The 19,251-nt window shown below is 45.3% G+C and overlaps 1 protein-coding gene across 1 annotated transcript in view; it reads left to right on the forward strand.

Moving 5' to 3' along the window:
• The window catches only part of MRO (maestro), a 25,095-nt gene extending 9,737 nt beyond the window's left edge, over nucleotides 1–15,358 (forward strand). Inside the window, exons 2-7 of the mRNA XM_029922886.1 lie at nucleotides 7,404–7,506; nucleotides 8,741–8,887; nucleotides 9,968–10,150; nucleotides 13,160–13,315; nucleotides 14,402–14,509; nucleotides 14,853–15,358. Coding sequence (XP_029778746.1) covers nucleotides 7,408–7,506; nucleotides 8,741–8,887; nucleotides 9,968–10,150; nucleotides 13,160–13,315; nucleotides 14,402–14,509; nucleotides 14,853–14,906 — 747 coding nt within the window. The 5' untranslated portion in view covers nucleotides 7,404–7,407 and the 3' untranslated portion in view covers nucleotides 14,907–15,358. The remainder of the gene's footprint in view (nucleotides 1–7,403; nucleotides 7,507–8,740; nucleotides 8,888–9,967; nucleotides 10,151–13,159; nucleotides 13,316–14,401; nucleotides 14,510–14,852) is intronic.
• Nucleotides 15,359–19,251: the final 3,893 nt, after the last annotated feature.

Raw genomic sequence — 19,251 nt, forward strand, 5'->3', positions numbered from 1 at the left:
TATCTCTGATACGCCACCACTTATTTATGCATTGGGCCATAGGGAGGTTTTGGATGTGGGCCAAATCTTCTTTAGAGTATTCAGGCTGCTGGGAAAGGAGCTGTAAGGCTGTGATAAGAATAGGGCCCAAGGCAGCCTCTTTAGCAACCTTATCAGCCCTCTGGTTGCCCCAAGCAATGGGGCTGTCTACCTTTTGATGGCCTGGGCAATGAATTACAGCCAGCTTAACAGGCAGCCATAATGCAGTTAGCAAGCCTAATACTTCCTGCTTGTTTTTTAGTTTGTCCTTAGGCTGTAAGCAACCTCTTTCTCGGTAGATTGCTCAATGAACATGAGCGGTCGCGAAAGCATAATGGCTATCTGTATAGACATTTAGCTTTTTGTCCTTTCCCAATTTCAAAGCCCCGCATACATTTGTCCATCTCGAACAAAGCTGCTGTCATCGGTGTACCAGGTGATATCAGCATCAGGCAAGGGCTGGTCCATTAGGTCCTTTTGGATCCCATGAACCTGGCTTAAAATCTCGGCGCAGTCACGTAGCGGGCGCGTCCAGGTTCGGGTCCGGCAGCAGTGAGGCCGGGTTTAAAGCGGCGCTCAGGTGGAATCATATGCGCGGCGGTGGGGGTGGGGGCGGGGGCGGTTTAGGAGCAAGGCCTGATAAAGTCATGCGGGCGGGCGTTACTCATCCATCAGTCTGGAGGTTGGTTGAGGACCCCTTCAATAGCGTGAGGGGTTGTAACAAGGAGTTCTTGACCCAGGGTCAGTCTATCAGCGTCTTTGACCAGTAAAGCTGTGGTGGCGATAGTCCAAAGGCAAGGGGGCCATCCAGCAGCAATTTCTTGGACAGATAAGCCACTGGCCGGTTCCATGGGCCTAGGGCCTGAGTTAAAACCCCTTTTGCTGTGCCTTTTCTCTCAACTACATATAAATGGAAGGGCTTTGTGACATCTGGCAGCCCGAGGGCAGGCGCCTCTAATAAAGCCCCTTTGATCTTTTTGAAGGTTCCTTCTTGAGTCTCAGTCCAATCAAAGGGGGCGCTCTCCCTCGTGACCTCATTATAAAGGTTTTGCTAACTCTGAGAAGCCTGGTATCCGGAGGCGGCAGAACTCTGCGGACCCCAGGAACTCTCGTACTGCCCGCCGTGAAGTGGGGGTAGGAATTTTTAAAACAGTCTCTTTTCTGGCCTCCGACAGCCACCTCTGTCCATCTTTGAGAATGTATCCTAGGTAGGTTACCTGCCTTAGGCATATTTGGGCCTTTTTCGCTGAGGCCCGGTACCCCAGGTCTCCCAATGTGGCTAACAAGTCCTCTGTCCCTTTTTGGCAGGCCTGGGAGGTATCTGCTGCTATCAGAATGTTATCAACACATTGTAACAAGGTGAGCTGGGGATGTTTCACACAGTACTCACTCAGGTCTTCATGTAGGGCCTCGCTGAAGAGCATAGGCGAATTTTTGAAGCCCAGGGGCAACTGGGTCCAAGTCAGTTGGCTGTTGAATCCTTTTTCCGAGTCTTGCCATTTGAAGGGAAAAGCGGTTGACTCTGGGGGGCTAAGGGCAGACTGAAGAGGGCATCTTTTAAGTCTAGCACAGCATACCAAGTCCGTGAGGGAGGCAAAGAACTCAAGAGAGTATACAGATTGGGTGCCATTGGGTGAATGTCCAAGACCTGCTTATTGATCTCCCTCAAGTCTTGTACTGGTCGGTAGTCATTGGAATGGGGTTTCTTTACAGGGGGTAGAGGTGTGTTCCAAGACGACCGACAAGGGATTAGTATCCCTGTTTCTATGAGGCGTTTAATGTGGGGTTTGATGCCCAGTCGAGCCTCCTGAGACATGGGATACTGTTTTACCCGAGCTGGAGTTACTCCAGGTTTTAATTCCACCCATATTGGTGCTGGGTGGATGGCTAACCCCATTCTTTCGGTTTCTGCCCAAGCTGTTAGAAATTTTTGTAACTGTTTAGCGACATCTACCGGCGGGTCAGATTCACCTTGATATAGTCTATATTCATCCTCTAGTTTTACAGTCAACACCTGGATGGGTTGACCCTTATAGTCCAATATTTGTGGCCCCCCTGGGTCAGAGTAGATCTGAGCTCCAATCTTGGTGAGTAAGTCTATGCCCAGTAGTGGCTATGGACATTCTGGTATGACCATGAAGGAGTGGGTCACTTGGCCTGAACCTAGGTGCATGGTTCTCTGGGTGGTCCATGGATATTGGTTTGTGCCAGTGGCCCCTTGCAGCCAGGATTTTTTATTAGACACCTTGCCCGTGGTTCAGTTAGGACCGAATGTTGTGCACCCATATCTAGTAGGAAGGTCACTGGTGTCCCCTCCACTTTGAGGGTTACCCTGGGTTTGAGGAGGGAGACTGGACCCTGACCTCTCTAATCACTGAGTTTGCCCAATTCTATGACCTGCATGTGGCTGGGGTCCTTTTGGGGGAGGGTCTCTTTGGGCACTCTTTGCCCCAATGTCCCTTTTCTTTGCAATAATTACATTGATCTTTCTGCAATTCTGGGCTTTCTCTATTGTTGAAGACTCGTTCTGCCATAGCCAACAATCCCTGTAAACTCCTATCTGCCAGTCTGTCTGGCTTTTGTAATTTCTTTCTAATGTCTGGTGCTGCCTGGTTTACAAAAGTAAGAATGACAGCAGATTTGTTCTCTGGCTTTTCAGGATCCATGGGCATGTAAGTATGATACACTTCCATGATTCTTTCTAGAAAGGCAGCCGGAGACTCATCTTTTCCCTGTTGTACACTATTAACCTTAGCCAAATTGGTGGGCCGTCTGGCGGCCACTCGAAGACCTCCCATTAGAGTCTGGTGGTAAAGGTGTAGGCACTCCTTACCTTCTGCCGTGTTGAAACCCCAATCTGGTCTAGTTAGTGGAAACCCGGCATCTATCAGGGCCAGATTAGTGGTGGGGTTTCCATCTGTCTCTGGAACCAATTTTCGGGCCTCAGTCAAAATCTTCTGTCTCTCTTCTGTGGTAAAAAGAATCTGCAAAAGCTGTTGACAGTCATCCCAATTGGGCAAGGAGTGAAAATTACAGAATCTAGTAGATCTATGAGACCTGCGGGCTTTTCAGAGAACTTGGGAGTCTGCATTTTCCAATTGTACAAATCACCAGTGGCAAACGGCCAATATAAATGGGGCTGGTTTCCCTGTTCATCTGGAGGGCCTGTGGCCCTTAAGGGAAGGACAGTGGGGTCAGCTTGGTGTCTGGGCTGTTTCCATTGGGCCCTCCTCCTAGTATGTGGGGGACTATCCAGAGGTGAGGGTCTTGGGGAGGGCTGCCTGGATAAGCGGGGTGCCCCTGAAGGCTCAGGTTGGGCTGCGGGCTCATCCCGAGGCTCCAGAGTAGGGTTATAGGGTGGGGGAAGTAGAAGACTCTCCTCAGTGGCTCCTTGGAGGACAGGGTGAGAAGGGGCAGACGACTTGGGTTGGTGGCTGTCTTTTTGGCCCTTTAGAACCAGGACAGCAGGGGGTTGATCGCGGGGGCGGGGGGCGGCGGGGGGCGTGGGGGGTACAGAATGGAGCCAGGGAGGGGGGTTTTCAACCAAGTCCTGCCAGGTCACTGTGTAGGGGACCTGGTCAGGGTGTCCAAACTTGCCAAAGATAAGGTCTTTGACCCGGTAGACTGTGGGGAGGTCAAAGGTTCCATCTTCTGGCCATCCAACATTAAAGGTCGGCCACTCGTTCCTGCAAAAGATAAAAAACTTCCCTTTTTTTTTACTCTAAGTCCTAATCTGTCAGCTCTTTCCCTAACATCTTTGAAATGGTCCAGGATTAAAGTCAAGGGGGTGGTCTGAGTCTGTCCCATAGCGTCAGTCCAAACAAAATAAGATAATACACAAAACAAACTTAGGACAGAGAACACAGGGATTAACCCTCAGGGCCAGTGGAGGCAAACCCGAAAATGAGAGGACGGCCACCGAGGTTCTGCCCGCCTCTCTCTAAATCCACAAGGGGGATTTGGTCCCCTTGCTTCCTGATTGACTCAGGGAGTCCAGTCTCCCTTTGTCACCTGAATCCACAAGGGAGACTCCCTTGCTTCCTGACCAGGGGCCGGGAATCTCCCGGGCCCTCACCTCGGGATCCTTTGGCGTGTCCACCGGGTCCTCTCTGAGGCACCTGAACCTTATCCTGAGACTAAAACATGGAACAAACAGAAGAAGAGGAAGACAGAGACACAAAAAATTTGACAGATAAGTGCACTTACCAGCCGGCTATAGGCCCTACATGTCGGGGGTCTCAGGGGGTTCTGGGGGGGATTCCGGGCCAATGCACCGTTCGGCCCGGATCTCGGTATCCCCAAAAACCAAGACCACCAGGGAGTCTGAGTCACGTATGCAAAAGCAAAGTGCGTTTATTTGGGCTGGAGCTCAGATTCCCAGACCTCACCAACGCAGCGGATCCGTGCTGAGAGCCCCAAACATAGGTCAAGCAGGGTTTTTTTTTTCTTTTATCACAGTAGGGGTGAGGGATGGGGTGATGGGTGGAGTGAGGGGCTGGGGTTACAAAATGATTGGGCGGCGCATCGGCAGAGTTTGATGCGGTGCAGGCTGATTGGCTAAATTAAAACTAAGCTGGCTCACTAAAACAGTGGGAGCATCAGGTGTCTTATGATTGGCTCGGGCTAGGGGTGGTATCTGCTTGGGCAGTGGGTGGGTTGTTTTTCCTTCTGTTGCTACGGAGTCCCACCTGGGGAAACAGACGCTTAGGCCTTCTAGTTTCTGAGGCTTATTTGAAGCCTGTCATGGCGTTAGTTTGGCTCTTCATCAACAATCTAAATAGAAGAGCTAAAACTATAAAAGTCTTGGAAGAAAACAGGGGTAAGTCTTCATGACTTTGGATCTGGCAATGGATTCTTAGATCACTGAAAGTGTGAGCAAAAACAGCCACGGAAATAGATAAATAGACTTCATCAAAATTGAAAATCATAGGGGCGCCTGGGTGGCTCAGCCCGTTAAGCAGCCAACTTCGGCTCAGGTCATGATCTCACAGTTTGTGGGTTCGAGCCCCGCGTCGGGCTCTGTGCTGACAGTTCAGAGCCTGGAGACTGCTTTGGATTCTGTGTCTCCCTCTCTTATGCCTCCCCCATGCACTCTGTCTATCTCTTTATATATTTTAACTTTTTATTTATTTGTTTATCTTTTAATATAATTTATTGTCAAGTTAGCTAACATACAGTGTATACAGTGTGCTCTTGGCTTAGGGAGTAGATTTCCATGATTCATTGCTTCCATACAATACCCAGTACTCGGTCCAACCAGTGCCCTCCTCAATGCCCATCACCCATTTTCCCCCATCCCCCTACCCCCATATTGTTTTTTAATTAAAATATAATTAACATACAATGTTATATTAATTTCAGGTATGTGACACAGTCACTTTACACTTCTATACATTACTAAGGGCTCAGCACTGATGTACGTGTAGTCACCATGTTGCATATGACATTATTACAGTATTGCTGATTGTATTCCGTGTGCTGTATGCCTCTCCTCTGAAGTTCACCCACAGGCACTAGGGGTCTCTACCCACTGTTCCAGCCCGCAGTCCACTGTTGACTCTTGTGGCTCTTAACTTTACACCCTTGCCCTCAAAGTGTGGTCCTCACACCAGCAGCAATGGCGCCCCCCCTCCCCTCTGGAGATTATAAGAAAGGCAGCATCTGAAACCTTCACTGAGTGAATCTGCATTTCAGCAAGATCCTCTAGTGACTCAAGTGCACACTAAAGTGTGAGAAGCATTGGTTTATACTAGTTCCGACTAGTTTATACTGTTTACACTAGTGCACCTCAAATCAGGCTGTAGATCAGAATCACTTTGTGAGCTATATTTATTTATAATATATATATATTTTAATGCTTTTTTAAAAAATTTTGTGTGTTTTATTTATTTTTGCGAGAGAGAGAGAGAGAGAGAGAGACAGCGTGAGCAGGGGAGGGTTAGAGAGTGAGGGAAACACAGAATTCAAAGACAGGCTCTAGGCTCTGAGCTGTCAGCACAGAGCCTGACACGGGGCTCAAACCCACAAACTGTGAGATCATGACCTGAGCCAAAGTCAGACGCTCAACTGACTGAGCCACTCAAGCACCCCATTTAATGTTTATTTTGAGAGAGAGAGAGAGAGAGAGAGAGAGAGAGAGAGAGAGAGAGAGAATGTGAGAGAGAGAGAATGTGAGTGGGGGGAGGAGCAGAGAGAAAGGATCCGAAGCAGGCTTCTTGCTGACAGCAGTGAGCCTAATGTGAGGCTCGAACTCATGAACTGTGAGGTCATGACCAAAGCTGAAGTCAGATGCTCAACTGACTGAGTCACCCAGGTGCCCCTACAATATATTTTTTAAATCATATATACCCATGGTAAAATTACAAATACTGTAGCTATAAAACAAGTATGAATAAGTTAAGTCTTCTTCCTACCCCAGTTGCTCAGATTTTTCCCCACAGAGACAGTTTTTGTTAAAGTTTCTTAGGTTTTCTTCTATGTTCTCTTTACATGCAAGAATATGTGTACATATATACACACACACACACACATATATTTCTTTTCTCCTGTTCTTTTTACATAAACAGTAGCATAGCGATTTCTACCTTTCACTCAACAGCATGCTTTGGAGATCATTTTAGCATATTTAGATCTGCCCAATATTCTTTTTGTCCTTCCAAAAAATGATGTCTATTAACATATATTACCTATATAGATTTTTCTTTTTTAAAAGAATTTTTAGTGTTTTTTGCCCAATATTCTTTTTAATGACTGCATAGTAGTTACCCTGTAGTTGTATAGCTGTAATATATATGCGTAACTTATTTATATGAAATAGTTAGTTACAACTATTAAAGGACATTACATTACCAAGGTCATTCGCTACAAAGCGGTAGTGCCTATCTTATATGTACGTGTTTGAGCACCTGATGTACCAGAGTATCTGCAGGATGCAGGGATCGCTGAAAGATACGTGCATTTCAAAATTGTAAGAGATGATAACAAGATCCCCTCTAAAATGCAGTACCAGTGTACATGCTTGGGGAACTTCAAAAAACACAAAGTTTCAGGCTACTTTTTACAGCAACTCATGAGGATCTGTGTAGGTGGGGCCCAGAGTCTTCATTTCATCTCTTTGGAGATTCTGATACAAGGAGGCTCTGGGGTGGAATGGGACACGGGGGACAGCCCATCTGGATGCCCCTGCTGCGTTTCTTCCTGCTCTTTATGTTTCCACGGGACTGTTCCGTCTCCTCACCAAGGGGACTGGTTCCTAAGGACAAGCCTCGGGGATTTGCTTCTTTCTGTCCTTACCCTGGCACCGTGCTTTGTATGGCAGTGCCGGTCGAGGACAAGGCTTGGAGGAGTGTTGGTGGCTCATATGACAATTTCATTTATTTATTTAGTCCCATGGACCCAACACTGAGAAGAACTCCGGGCCAGCCTCTGCCGATCCCCACCGCCCAGCCTAAGAAGAAAAGGACCTCAGTGGTATCTTTCTTTTCCAAGGTCTGTCACCAGTATACACAGAGGTCCCTCCCCACCAGCCACTTTGTACAGCGTGCTTGCCTGGTCTTCGTTAGTTCTAGTGGCTCCACTGATCCTCCTTCTGAAAAAATGCTTGATGACATTTCTCATAACTCAGAACGTTTACAGGACAACAAGATGAGCTGGGAAGAATTTAACTTGCTGCACACTTAATAATAATAAAAATATAGAAGTGCAATGAATATTGAGAAATAGCTATGAGACTTGGTAATCAGCCAAATACCCAACAGGGCTGTGGGTCCAGCCTCTAGCCCCTCACTACTAAGGATGGTGAGGAGGCGACTTTTTCTTGGATCTTGTCTGGATCTTGCATTGCCCTCGGTTCCAACTCCAGCACATGTTGCTATGTGTGTAAAGCATAGAACACAGGGACCTTCCTGGAATCAGCATCATATGTTTGCTACAGAGGTCACCTCTCCCTTGCCCTGCAGTTAGAGTTTCATCCTTGAAGTAGATTCCTGTGTCAGCCACACAGTGTTCCCCAGTTTGCATTATTTATGCATTTCTTTTCCTAATCTTAATTGCTCAGATGCATGCATTCTGGGGGCGGGACATCCTTTAGCTGCCCCAAAATGTTGGTAGATGTGCTTTGCTAGCTTGGTCAAGTGCTGTTGAGAGGTTGAGGAGGATGAGTGCCAGGAATTAACCCCTGGACTTAGTGGGGCCATCAACCTGATCCCAGAAGGTTCAAGAGATCATGGAGAGAGGAATTGGAAAAAACCACTATAGACACAGCTTTCAAAGTGTTCAGCTACAAAGTAGAGCAGAATAATGGGGAAGAGCTGGAGGAAAAAGAAAGGTCAGAGAAACTATTCCCTTGAGATGGAAGCAGTATGGCATTCCTTGCCCTGTGGAGGATCCCTGTTCTCAGCTCACTTCAACTATCGAAAGCCCCCTTTCTTCTGAGTGCCAGCACGCCCTCAGTGGTCCTAGGACACCTGCCATAATCCCCCCAACCTACCTCAACACCAGCCCGGCATTATTTTTCTCTACCTATTTCCTCTTCCATCCATTTTCTTCATTGTGTAGATCACACTAATGTATTTCCAGCAAAAATCAGGTGTCTTTGGGTGGACAAAGAAGGGCTAAATCGAGCAGACAACACAGAAATTTTCTTTAGAGGGAAGGCTTGGGCTAGGATGGGTCTGACTCTGAACACTCTCCAAGTCAATACATTTTTTTCCTTACTCTGCAGGTCTCTTGGACACTGAGTGTCCAGAGGCAGGAGCCTCTGAAGAATGTGTTTTTCATCTTGGCAGAAAGAGCCCAGGACCCCAATGCTAAAAAGCGTCACATGGCAATGAGAGGCCTGGGAGTGATGGCCTCAGAGACTCCAGACAAGGTAGGAGGGGAAGGTGGCACCCGGCCAGCCTGATGGCCCAAAGTCCCCAGTGGTGGGAGATGGCACCTTGTGTACTGGATACCTACGGCTATGTGACAGGTCACCGCACACCTAGCAGTCATCATCTTGCACTTTCCTCCCTTGCAGGGTCAGGAGTTTAGGCACAGCTTAGCAGGGTCCTCCCCTCAGGCGCTCACGTGACTGCAGGCAAGGTGGGCCAGACTGCATTTCTTTCTGATGCTTGGGCCCCTCATCCAAGCTTGAGTGGCTTTTGGAAGAATTCCGTCTCTTCCAGTTGTAGGATCAAGGTCCCTGCCTTCTTGCTGGCTAGCTGCCTGAGCTCCTAAGGCTGTCCTCTCACAGTCTACGAGCTTACTTCTCCAAGACCAGCAGGAAGGCCTCTAGCACCCATGCCGGCGAGGACAAAATCCCACGTAATGTAATGTAGCCGTGGGAATGATATCCCATCACCATTGTCATAGTCTGTAAGCTGGAGGCAAGTCACTGGGTCCTTCCACACTCAAGGGAAGGAGATTGTACAAGGGCATGACTCATTTGTGGTTATTGGAGGGTCATCACACCTCAGTATTATCCGCCTTTGGAAACAGAGCTGCAGATAGGATTAACATATACCTCAACATCACCCTCTTCGGTGAGTTTAATTTCTTTTTGAATAATTACGCTAGTTTAGTAAAAGGTGTTTCCCCCCCCCTCTGCCTTTAGCATCTATCAACTTCTGTGACCATTCCATCTCATGCTCTATGAAAGTAGCCACTGTGCCCTGTATGCTTAGGTCATCCAGCCCACCACACTCCTTGATGTGCCCTTGCTGGCCTCATCTGCTCAAAGGCCAAGTTCTAGATCGCTCTTTCTGTCCTTCTTCCAAGACTAAGCTGGCTCATGGGTCAGGTTAATGGAAGCATTTGTATTTCAATAAGCGTTGTGGCCATTCCTGAAGAACGCCATGCTCTTATCCAAGTCCTTGGTTGTTGGAAGATTAGAGGTGGGGTTGCTTTTCAACTCACTGGGAGCAATTCCTAGACTAGTAGACTATTAATGCTTTTCAAACCTTGTTGACAGGTGAAAAAATACAAGAAAATTGTCCTAGACCTGCTGGTGCATGGACTGTATGACCCTGTGAGTGCTGAGGTCATCCATGAGAGCGTGAGGACTCTGACCATCATCCTGGGCAAATTCCAGGGGAAATGTTTGGGCTCCTTCTTCGTAGACATCACTCTTCAGACCAGGACTTTACTAGATGATGTAAGCAAGACAATTCAGAAGATTTCTTGGTTATTAAAGCCAAAGTGGGATTAGAAATGTGAGCCCTGGGTATGTTGCTCAGAGAACATGGACTCTATTATTAGCTTATTAATTAAGAAATCATATTGAAAGACTAGTATTGTACTGGGGGTTATGGAAGACATGTAAAGAAGTATAGCGTTCCATCACTACTCCTTGAGGAGTTTTTGTTCTCGTAGAGAAGTCCGGCGAGGATGGAGATGATGATGGAGATGATGATAGCACTGCCAGCATGTATTTGGTCCTTTCCTATGAATGTGACAATCACTATAGTCAGCCTTTAGTGGCCCTGACTGTGCGCCAGGTGTGGTACTAGGCAAAATCTTCTCAACAGCCCTGCAAGGTGGGCACTAGAAATATCTTTACTTTATAAACAAGGAAACCACAGCACAGAGAGGTTAGGTAACTTGCCCAAGATTCACAGAGCCAGCAAGTGGATCTTAAACCAAGCCCTCTGATTACATGAACTGTGCTCTTCATGGCCAGGTGACAAGGCAGATTAAGCAGAAAGTATACCGGTTAGTCTGGAACTGTGGTGACTCTGAGATATTGCAGTTAACACACACACACACACACACACACACACACACACATACACACACACACTCACACACTCACACTAACAGAAAGCTAATACCTGTAGAACAGAAAACAGACCTTTTATTGACTCACAGAGCACCTTGCATGAGCTCCCCACACCTAACTCTCCAGATGAACCTGCACCATATGAGATGAAGAAAAATCTTGAAATTATGAAATTTGGGGTTTATATAGGAGCTCCTGGCACATTCGCCTCTCCTCCCACTAAGAGAGACAGAAAGGCTGAGAGACCTTTGCTCTGGAATGTAAACCAGTCATCTCTGGGGAGGGGAGAAGAAGGTCTTTACTTTACTCCCCTGGAAGGTAAACATATCTCCAGGGAGATGTCTCTAAATCTCTCTGGAGGTGCTATCTTAGTTTCCAGGACTCATGTGCCATGCACTCATTTAAAAAAGTTTTTTTTTAATGTTTTTTATTTATTTTTTGAGAGACAGAGAGAGATAGCATGAGCAGGGGAGAGTCAGAGAGAGAAGGAGACCCAGAATCTGAAGGCAGGTTCCAGGCTCTGAGCTCTTAGCACAGAGTCCGATGCGGGGCTCGAACCCATGAACCATGAGATCATGACCCGAGCTGAAGTTGGACACTTAACCGACTGAGCCACCCAGGCATCCCTCAATCATTTTTTTAATACCCAAGTTGGCTGTAACTTTTTTTTTAAGTTCACTTATTTGTTTAGAGAGAGAGAGAGATTGAGATAGAACGAACTAGCAGGGGAAGGGCAAAGAGAGAGGCGAGAGAGAGAGATTCCCAAGCAGGCTCCACACTGTCAGTGCAGAAGCCTGACACAGGGCTTGAACTCACAAACTGTGGGATCATGACCTGAGGCAAGATCCAGAATTAGACTGAGCCATCCAGGTGCCCCCCATATTGACTGTATTTTTTTTTTATCAGAAAGTCCTGGTTGTGTAGTAACCTGGAAATAGTCATGGAGAGTTGTTTCCTGATCGTTTATAGCTAGTATAGCACTCTTGTCTACCTGCCTTATGTGCGTAATGCGTGTGTTCCCGTCAGATGATTATCAGGCCCCTAGAGGACAAGGCACTCATCTTACATGTCTTGTACATCTTACAGCATTAGGGTAGTGTTGCATTGAATTACACACACACACACACACACACACACGCACGCACGCACACACACACGCACGCACGCACGCACACACACACACATACACATTCATTGATAGACCAGTGAAGAAAGTGCAACACTAAAGCAATTTCTGTGTCACATGTGCTATTTTTAAATACTCATGAAATGATCAGTGGTCATTGGTCTTGCTGAGTGTCTGTGACCCCCAGTTCTACTTGCTTCCTGTCCTTGAGGAGGCCCAGCCCAGCCCTGTTCTGTCTGGTTTACCTGGAGCTTTCCTGGGCCCAGGTAACATTGACATAACATCCCTTTGCCAACAGCCAGGAGACTTTATACTACCCTGGTTCTTTGTCACCTGACAGTGTGACTTCTGAGCATGTCATGGAAATGTCCTGAGCTTTGGTCTCTTCATTGAGAAAAGGGAGATACTTGGACTAGATGGCTCATTTTGGAGAACAAGAAAAGACTGAACCCACAGACACAGTCCCAGGCCAAGAAAGGACTGAACCCAGTGACACACTCCTGGGGACAAATCATCCAACTGGACGAAAAGCAGGGGGAGGTGGCAAGGTGGCAGGGAAGAAGCACAATTGTTATTTCTACTACAGAAGGGGGAAACTCAGATCAGAAGTGGAGAGGTATGCCCTTGCAGAAGCACTGGGAATAATCAACAGAAGATGGGTTGAATGAATTACAACGCAGCCACCCCAAAATTCCTTTAAGCCTCAACATGGAAAGGGCTCCCGGATAGATTGTTTAGTGAAAAATCAAGGTACATAATAGTGGCATGGTGTGCTTCCAGTTGTGTAAAAACAGGAGAAAGGACTACATAATTTATATTTTACTCCGTTCCTTCCTAATTTTCTGGAGGGCTACACACAAAATTTATAGCTTTGTTCATTCATGGGAGGGAAAATTAGTGGCAGGCAGAAAGGGGTAGGAAGGACATTTACATATATATAATTATTTGGTTATTTTGAAATTTGAACCATATTAAAGTATTCTATCTGCAAAACATTGACTAATAAAGAAAAGAGCTGGGAAGCGGGGATTAGCACAGAGACCCCCAGTCTAGTCGTCTTGTCTGCTAGAGACGATGCTCACTGAAGACTCAGCCCATCTCCTCTGTGTCCCTTACCTCAGCCAGCTAAGTGCCTTAGACTGAATCTGGTGACCCACTTCCTACCACGCAACAAAGATTGATGGCTGTGTTGTTCTCTGATTCCCTCTTTTTTTGGTAATGACCCGGGTTTTGTTGTCTTCTCTACCGGGGACCCACAGGAGAATGACAACCTGAGATATTCAGCCTTTGTCCTCTTTGGGCAATTGGCGGACTCCGTTGGGAGGAAATGGAAGACATTTTTCACCAGTCAGGTTAAGCAGACTCAAGATTCCCTCCTGATACATTTACAGGACAGAAACCCCCAGGTGGCCAAGGTAAGTCTGTGATTCTCCAACAGACTGTGTGAAAGCTTTGTGCCCTTCATCAAGGGGGCTGTGGCGCTGCCCTGTTGGGATGCTAGACTCTCTGTTCCCCCCCGGCTCAGTTATGCTGTCCTCACTTGGGCCAGTGCGTCCATGTGAATCCTTGAAAAGGCATCTGCGCAGTGTGTCATCTCTCTGAGCCAGAGTGCTGTGTTCCAGGGTGCCGTGCTGGCTCAATGAGTGGTGTGTGCAACTCTTGATCTTAGGGTCATGAGTTCAAGCCCCGCATTGGGTGTAAAGACTAACTAAAAATAAAATCTTTTTTAAAAAAAAGTGTTATTTTCCATTTATTCCTCTCCCACCCGCCCAATCTCAGCACCTGTCAATGCTAGGTAAACTCAGGTTAATGGAGAGTGGGTGCAGAGAGGCACAGGTTTAGTCTCTGGGCAGTAGCCCACAAAACAACGATATTAACTCAGGCCAATTAGCTTCTCTCACTGTAGCTGGTATAGATTTCCCACCCCTGGCTTCTCAATCCCCTGTAAAGTTTTTGTTTTCTTCTCAGAGAAAAAATGTTCTAACAAGGTTGGATTAACTTCAGGCCTGCTTTCGAGTGGGGGAGTATTTCAAAATCACTGGGAGCTAAAGTTTCCTCCAAATACTTGTCTTCTTCAAGTTAATGCACGCAGAAGAAATAGAGACAGAGAGAGAGAGAGATCAAAATTAGGAATCTAGAACTACTTTTGACAGGACAATGATAAGGGCTGTGGTAAATTCTAAAGTTATCCTCTCCCCACCAGCCCCAAATTATAGACATGGCCACTTTATAAGCAAAATCCTTTAAGGTTGATGTCTCCCATCCAAGTACTAGCCAGTCTTGACCCTGTTTAGCTAGCTTCCTAGATCAGACGAGACGGGGCATGTTCTGGGTGGTATGGCCTGGTTAACAAGACAAGGTTGAGGTCTTCCAACCTTCTAGAAGTTACTTTAATACCCTAGGTAGCCCCCAGACCACGGATTGGGTACAGGGCTCTTTCTTGCTTGGATTATAGAACTCTAATATTTTTTATAATAAGATGGTAATACTATTTTTCTCAGGCTTGCAAAACAACATTTCGAGCCTGTTCTCCATATCTGAAAGAAAGAAAGGAATACAGCTTCCAGAGTGAAGAAGATCAAAGAAACCCTAAACTCTTCTGGCAGCTGGTGAGTGAGAGAGAGAGAATTCTCCCAGAGATCCTTGCCCTCCTGGTGTCAACCCAGAAGGTGGACAGCCACATGAGGGAATCTCTCCCATAAAATGATTCAGGCCAATTACGTTTTGATTGTAACTGACACATCATGCAAGGTCAATGACAAAATGCCCAGAAGATTATGCACAAAATCTATTGGCCCTTCCACATTAGATCGTTAGGCAATGATCCCCACGTCTGAGAATCTGAAGATTGATCGTCCCCAGGTTCTGTGCTAGACAACTCTCTACTCCTTCTAGAGTCAAGGAGGTGTATTGAATCCATCCCTCACGTGCGCTTGTGCTGATTTCTTTCAGAGCTACTGTCATCCAGAGCTCCTACACTTCCTCTATGCAAATAAGATTCTGTAAACACAGAGCAGCAAGGAACTTGTTCCAGTGAGCACCTTGCAGGAGGGCTGAGAGTCCCCCTCTTTGAACTCCTCCAGAAGCTTCTGCTGGCCTCTTGTGATTGTAATAGAAAACGATGCTGGGAGAACAATTGATGGCAACGACATGGAATTGTATAATTATATCCCAAGCAAACTCTAAATTGCTTCTATATATCTCATTTTCTCCCCTGACACATTTGATGAGAAGGTACACGCTTTGTTTGAAACACTTAAAGTCTATGTAGATTCAGTGCTTATTTCTCAGTCTTTTCCTTCTTGAGTTCATCTTTGTTACCTCTCTTTTATTTTTAATTTTATATTAATTTCTGAGGCTTAAGAGAATATTACCTGCAGTATTTTTTAAAATCTGCTATTGACACTTTGTTATTGATACGTTTTGTTGGCAACATCTATTTAAAGTTGGCCAAGGGACCAAGAAAGGGGTTTGGAGGGTATCTTTAGCTTCTCCTAATCTTCAATAGTGATTGCTTTCAAGGTCATTCCAAACATGAATCAGTAAAGAGAAAAAAAAGATCTCTAAAGCATGGGTTAAAAAAAACTCTGGCTAGTAATCATGTATGGAATAATAAGGAACATTTATTGAGAATGTTTGTTGGACACTAAGCACTTTGCAAGTATTATTTAATACTCACACAGCCTTATGAGAAAGGTACTATTATTATCTTCATTTTATATGTGGGAAAACTAAGGCACAGGGAAATTAAATAGTTTGCCCAACATGACCCAGTGAATGGATGGAGCCAGAATTCAAATCTGTATGGACAGACTTCTGGAACCTGTATTTAATCACAGTGTGATTCTGCCTCAATGTGGAATAATTGACAGATGGTTAGAAATGTAAAAACAAAACAAAGTGAAACAAAACCAAAAACCCCAAAAAACAAAACCGAAACACATTTAAAAACTCCTTCAGCTGCTGCTCTATTTAACTCAGTTAACTTTTGCTTTTATTCATACTAAGTACCCATTTTTATTAATTAAATTTGTGATCTAAGTGTATATTTTTACTTGTCACCTCTTGGCTAATTATGTCAGTTTTGGTGATCAATTCTACTCCTATGAGGGATCACATGGCTCTTGTAAAAAGTTTCAAGAAAAATCTCTTAGTCCCTCCAACCTTCCCTCCAACCAGTTCACCTCCCAAGCTTCTCCTATAGAACTTCTGCTATTACCGCTGAATTTGGCATTCAGACCATCTGGACAACAGTGTCCAGTTTGGGAAATGGAAAACATAGAGGGTAATAAATGCTGCAGAGGGGTCTTGACGTCATTCTGCCAACCAAGAATGCCATCCTCTGCTCTAGCTATCCAGAGCCAGGGCCTTGTAACACAGATGAAGGCTGACGTGTCTCCTAGGAGAGACAAGGTCTTGGCAGATGGCGGAAGAGAAGTTGGAGCCATGCACGATGGGTTTTCTTTCTTCCTGTTTTGAAGCCGGGGCACATGACCCAGGAGGTCTTGGGAGTGACACAGGCCCAGGAGCAGGAGGGATAGTTCTGAGCTGAGAGCCCTGTTGGCCTGTTTAAACTACGTTGCAAGGTCCGTTCAGAATCTGATGCAGTTCGATTAAGTGATCAGTAGCAGCCTGCGAAATAAATGCATTTGCTAACATGCAAAAAGGCGGAGGTAGAGTGAGGCAGGAAGGTATGTGCTGGGGAGCTGAAACATCTATGTCCTTAATGCCCATTAGCTGATCCAAATTTTGGAAAATGCTTTTGAATTGACTTTCAGATTTGTGGTTGACTGTTACTCTGGTGGCCTCAGAGGACTCATGCCTCCTGATAGTCATGCCCCATGTAGACCTCTCCCCTTGAATCTGGGCTGGCTTTGTGACCCACTTTCCCCAATAGATGTACTGAAAATAACCACTGTACCAATTTTAAGCTACTTTTTAAGAGCTTCCTTTTTTGTGCTCCGGGTGAAGCCAGCTGCCTTGTAAGAAGTCAGATTACCAGGAACAAAGAAGAATGTCTGAGATCACCATTTTGGAGGGAAAAACCAAGTGAACCACATGCAATGCCATGTGGAGGAGAGCAGAGAAACTCAACCTACAATGAAGTCTGAGGTCCAGACACAAGATACAAGTTGGCCATTCCAGCCAGACCCCAGTTGTCCAAGCTTTCCCACCTCATGTGGCAAAGAGATGAACTATCTCTACGAAGTCCATCCCAAATTGCAGAATCGTAAGCAAGTTGATCAAATCATTGTTGTTTTGAATCACTAACTTTTGGAATAGTTTATCTCTCAGCAATAAGTAACCAAAAGCAATTCCTTATCATTAATTTGTCTTTTGACCAGTTTTGTTTTGCTCTTGATAAGTCCTCTTTGAGTTTAAACTACATTTCTAGAAGGTAATCCTAGAAGTCCATGGTGAAAGCAGGGATGCGTTGCTTTTGTACCAGAAGCCAGGCCTTGTTTGCCTTTTTGTATCTCATCGTATGTATCACAACACCTGGCACATAGCAGATGATCAAGAAATATTTGCTGAATGACTAAATAGTTCCAAATTGTAGTGGGAAGTTTGCTATTCTGGGCTCTCAGCCATGAGTTCACACTCTTACTTTCCAGCTTTTTCTTCTGTTACTCTTTTTGCTTTAGACAAGTTTGGCTCCTCTCTCTTCTCTAAACACTTCTTGGTCTCATACTCCTTCACCTTTGCTCGTCTGTTCCTTTTGCTTTGAATTCCCTCCCTTGCCTAGCCATACATACTTACATACACACACCCACACATACTTCATATGTGTATCTTATGCCAACTCTAAGACCAATCAATGCCTGATACCCTCAATCAGATGCTAGTTCAGCTTGATCCTCTGAACTCCCAGAACATTGTAACAATCTTGGGCCACTTAACATGTTTTATCTCATTTGCAAGGTTTTACCTACATGTCTTTTTGCCCCATTAGATTGAAGCTGCTGAAGAAAGGATCCTATCTTGTATAGCTTTGTGACTGTCACATGACTTCAAAGGTACTCAGGAGGTGCTTAGTAATTCAATGTTGATTGGGGAGAAAAAATGTCAGAAAGTTATCTGAAGCCACTACTCCTTCAGAGAAGCCCATTTTGACAAATGAGGGCCCTCATTTCTCTCCCCGTAACCAATCTGCAGCTTACCTTTATGCTCACGTCCTGAAAGTATCCCTTTTGCCATAAGATGCCTATTACTTTGCCAGTCTAGAGGTAATACTTCAACATTTCTTATTTTTAATCACTAGATATAGAACAGTTGAGTGAATTAAAGAAAGAAAAATGAATGTTCTAGTGCTCGTGCTAAGTAGTCAGGGTAGAGGTATGTATAAAACTTGGTCCTTGTTTCAGGTTGTTCACCACGTGAGTCTTTCTTAAAGGGATGGAGAAAGGAGAGGAAGGACAAGGAAGTTGAGAATCAGACAGATGATCAGTACCTGTACTCATGTCAACAGAATCCAGTGGAATTCCAGTCCCTAGAGTAATTAATGCTTCACACATTATAAAAAACACACGAGTGTGTTGTATAAAGAGAGAAACAGCAGCAGTGTGGAACAGCTGGCAGATAGTGCTAGAAATAAGGCAGATACATATCTGTGCTTTTCTGCGTTTTCCAAGTTTTCTTTGATAAGCCATGCATTACTTTTGTAATCCTAGAACACATGCAAAAATGCTCTTTCAAATAAAAATTAAATTCTTATTTGTGTGTAATGTGGTCTACTTTGGAAAGACTCGGGTGATTACTGCTCATTCTCCATAGTCTGTGTTTGCCTTTGTCCTTTTGTGACATTTTTGGTTTAGCCTATTGATAACAAATAAAATGGCTTATGGTTGATTATCACTGTATTTATGTTACTGAATTTACAATCTTTCAGTCCATAGTAGAGTAAGTCTTTTGTTCCTGTATTTATTTATGTGCTAAATGTTCTTAATCCAAAAACCTTGGATTCTAATTTTTTTGTGTTTACTTAGTTTTGAGAGAGAGAGAATGTGAGTAGGGGAGGGTCAGAGAGGGAGGGAGACACAGAATCGGAAGCTGTCAGCACAGAGCCTGATACAGGGCTCCAACCTAAGAACCGTGAGATCATGACCTGAGTTGAAGTCAGACGCTTAACCGACTGAGCCACCAAGTGCCCTGAAACACCTTGTATTCTAGAGAAACGCAATGCATCCCTGTTTACTGAAGAGAGACGGTTTGATATTGCAAGGGCCCCTTTAATTTATCAAGTGAAAGCAGACTCCCAAGCCTGACATATAAGACTTTTTGTCATGGACACCAACTTACAATTTCCCTTAGCTCTTCTTAAGGTCCTACTTCCTGGGATGTTTCACCCTTT

Source organism: Suricata suricatta, chromosome 14, assembly GCF_006229205.1.
Source record: "Suricata suricatta isolate VVHF042 chromosome 14, meerkat_22Aug2017_6uvM2_HiC, whole genome shotgun sequence".
In the NCBI taxonomy this organism is placed as follows: domain Eukaryota; kingdom Metazoa; phylum Chordata; class Mammalia; order Carnivora; family Herpestidae; genus Suricata; species Suricata suricatta.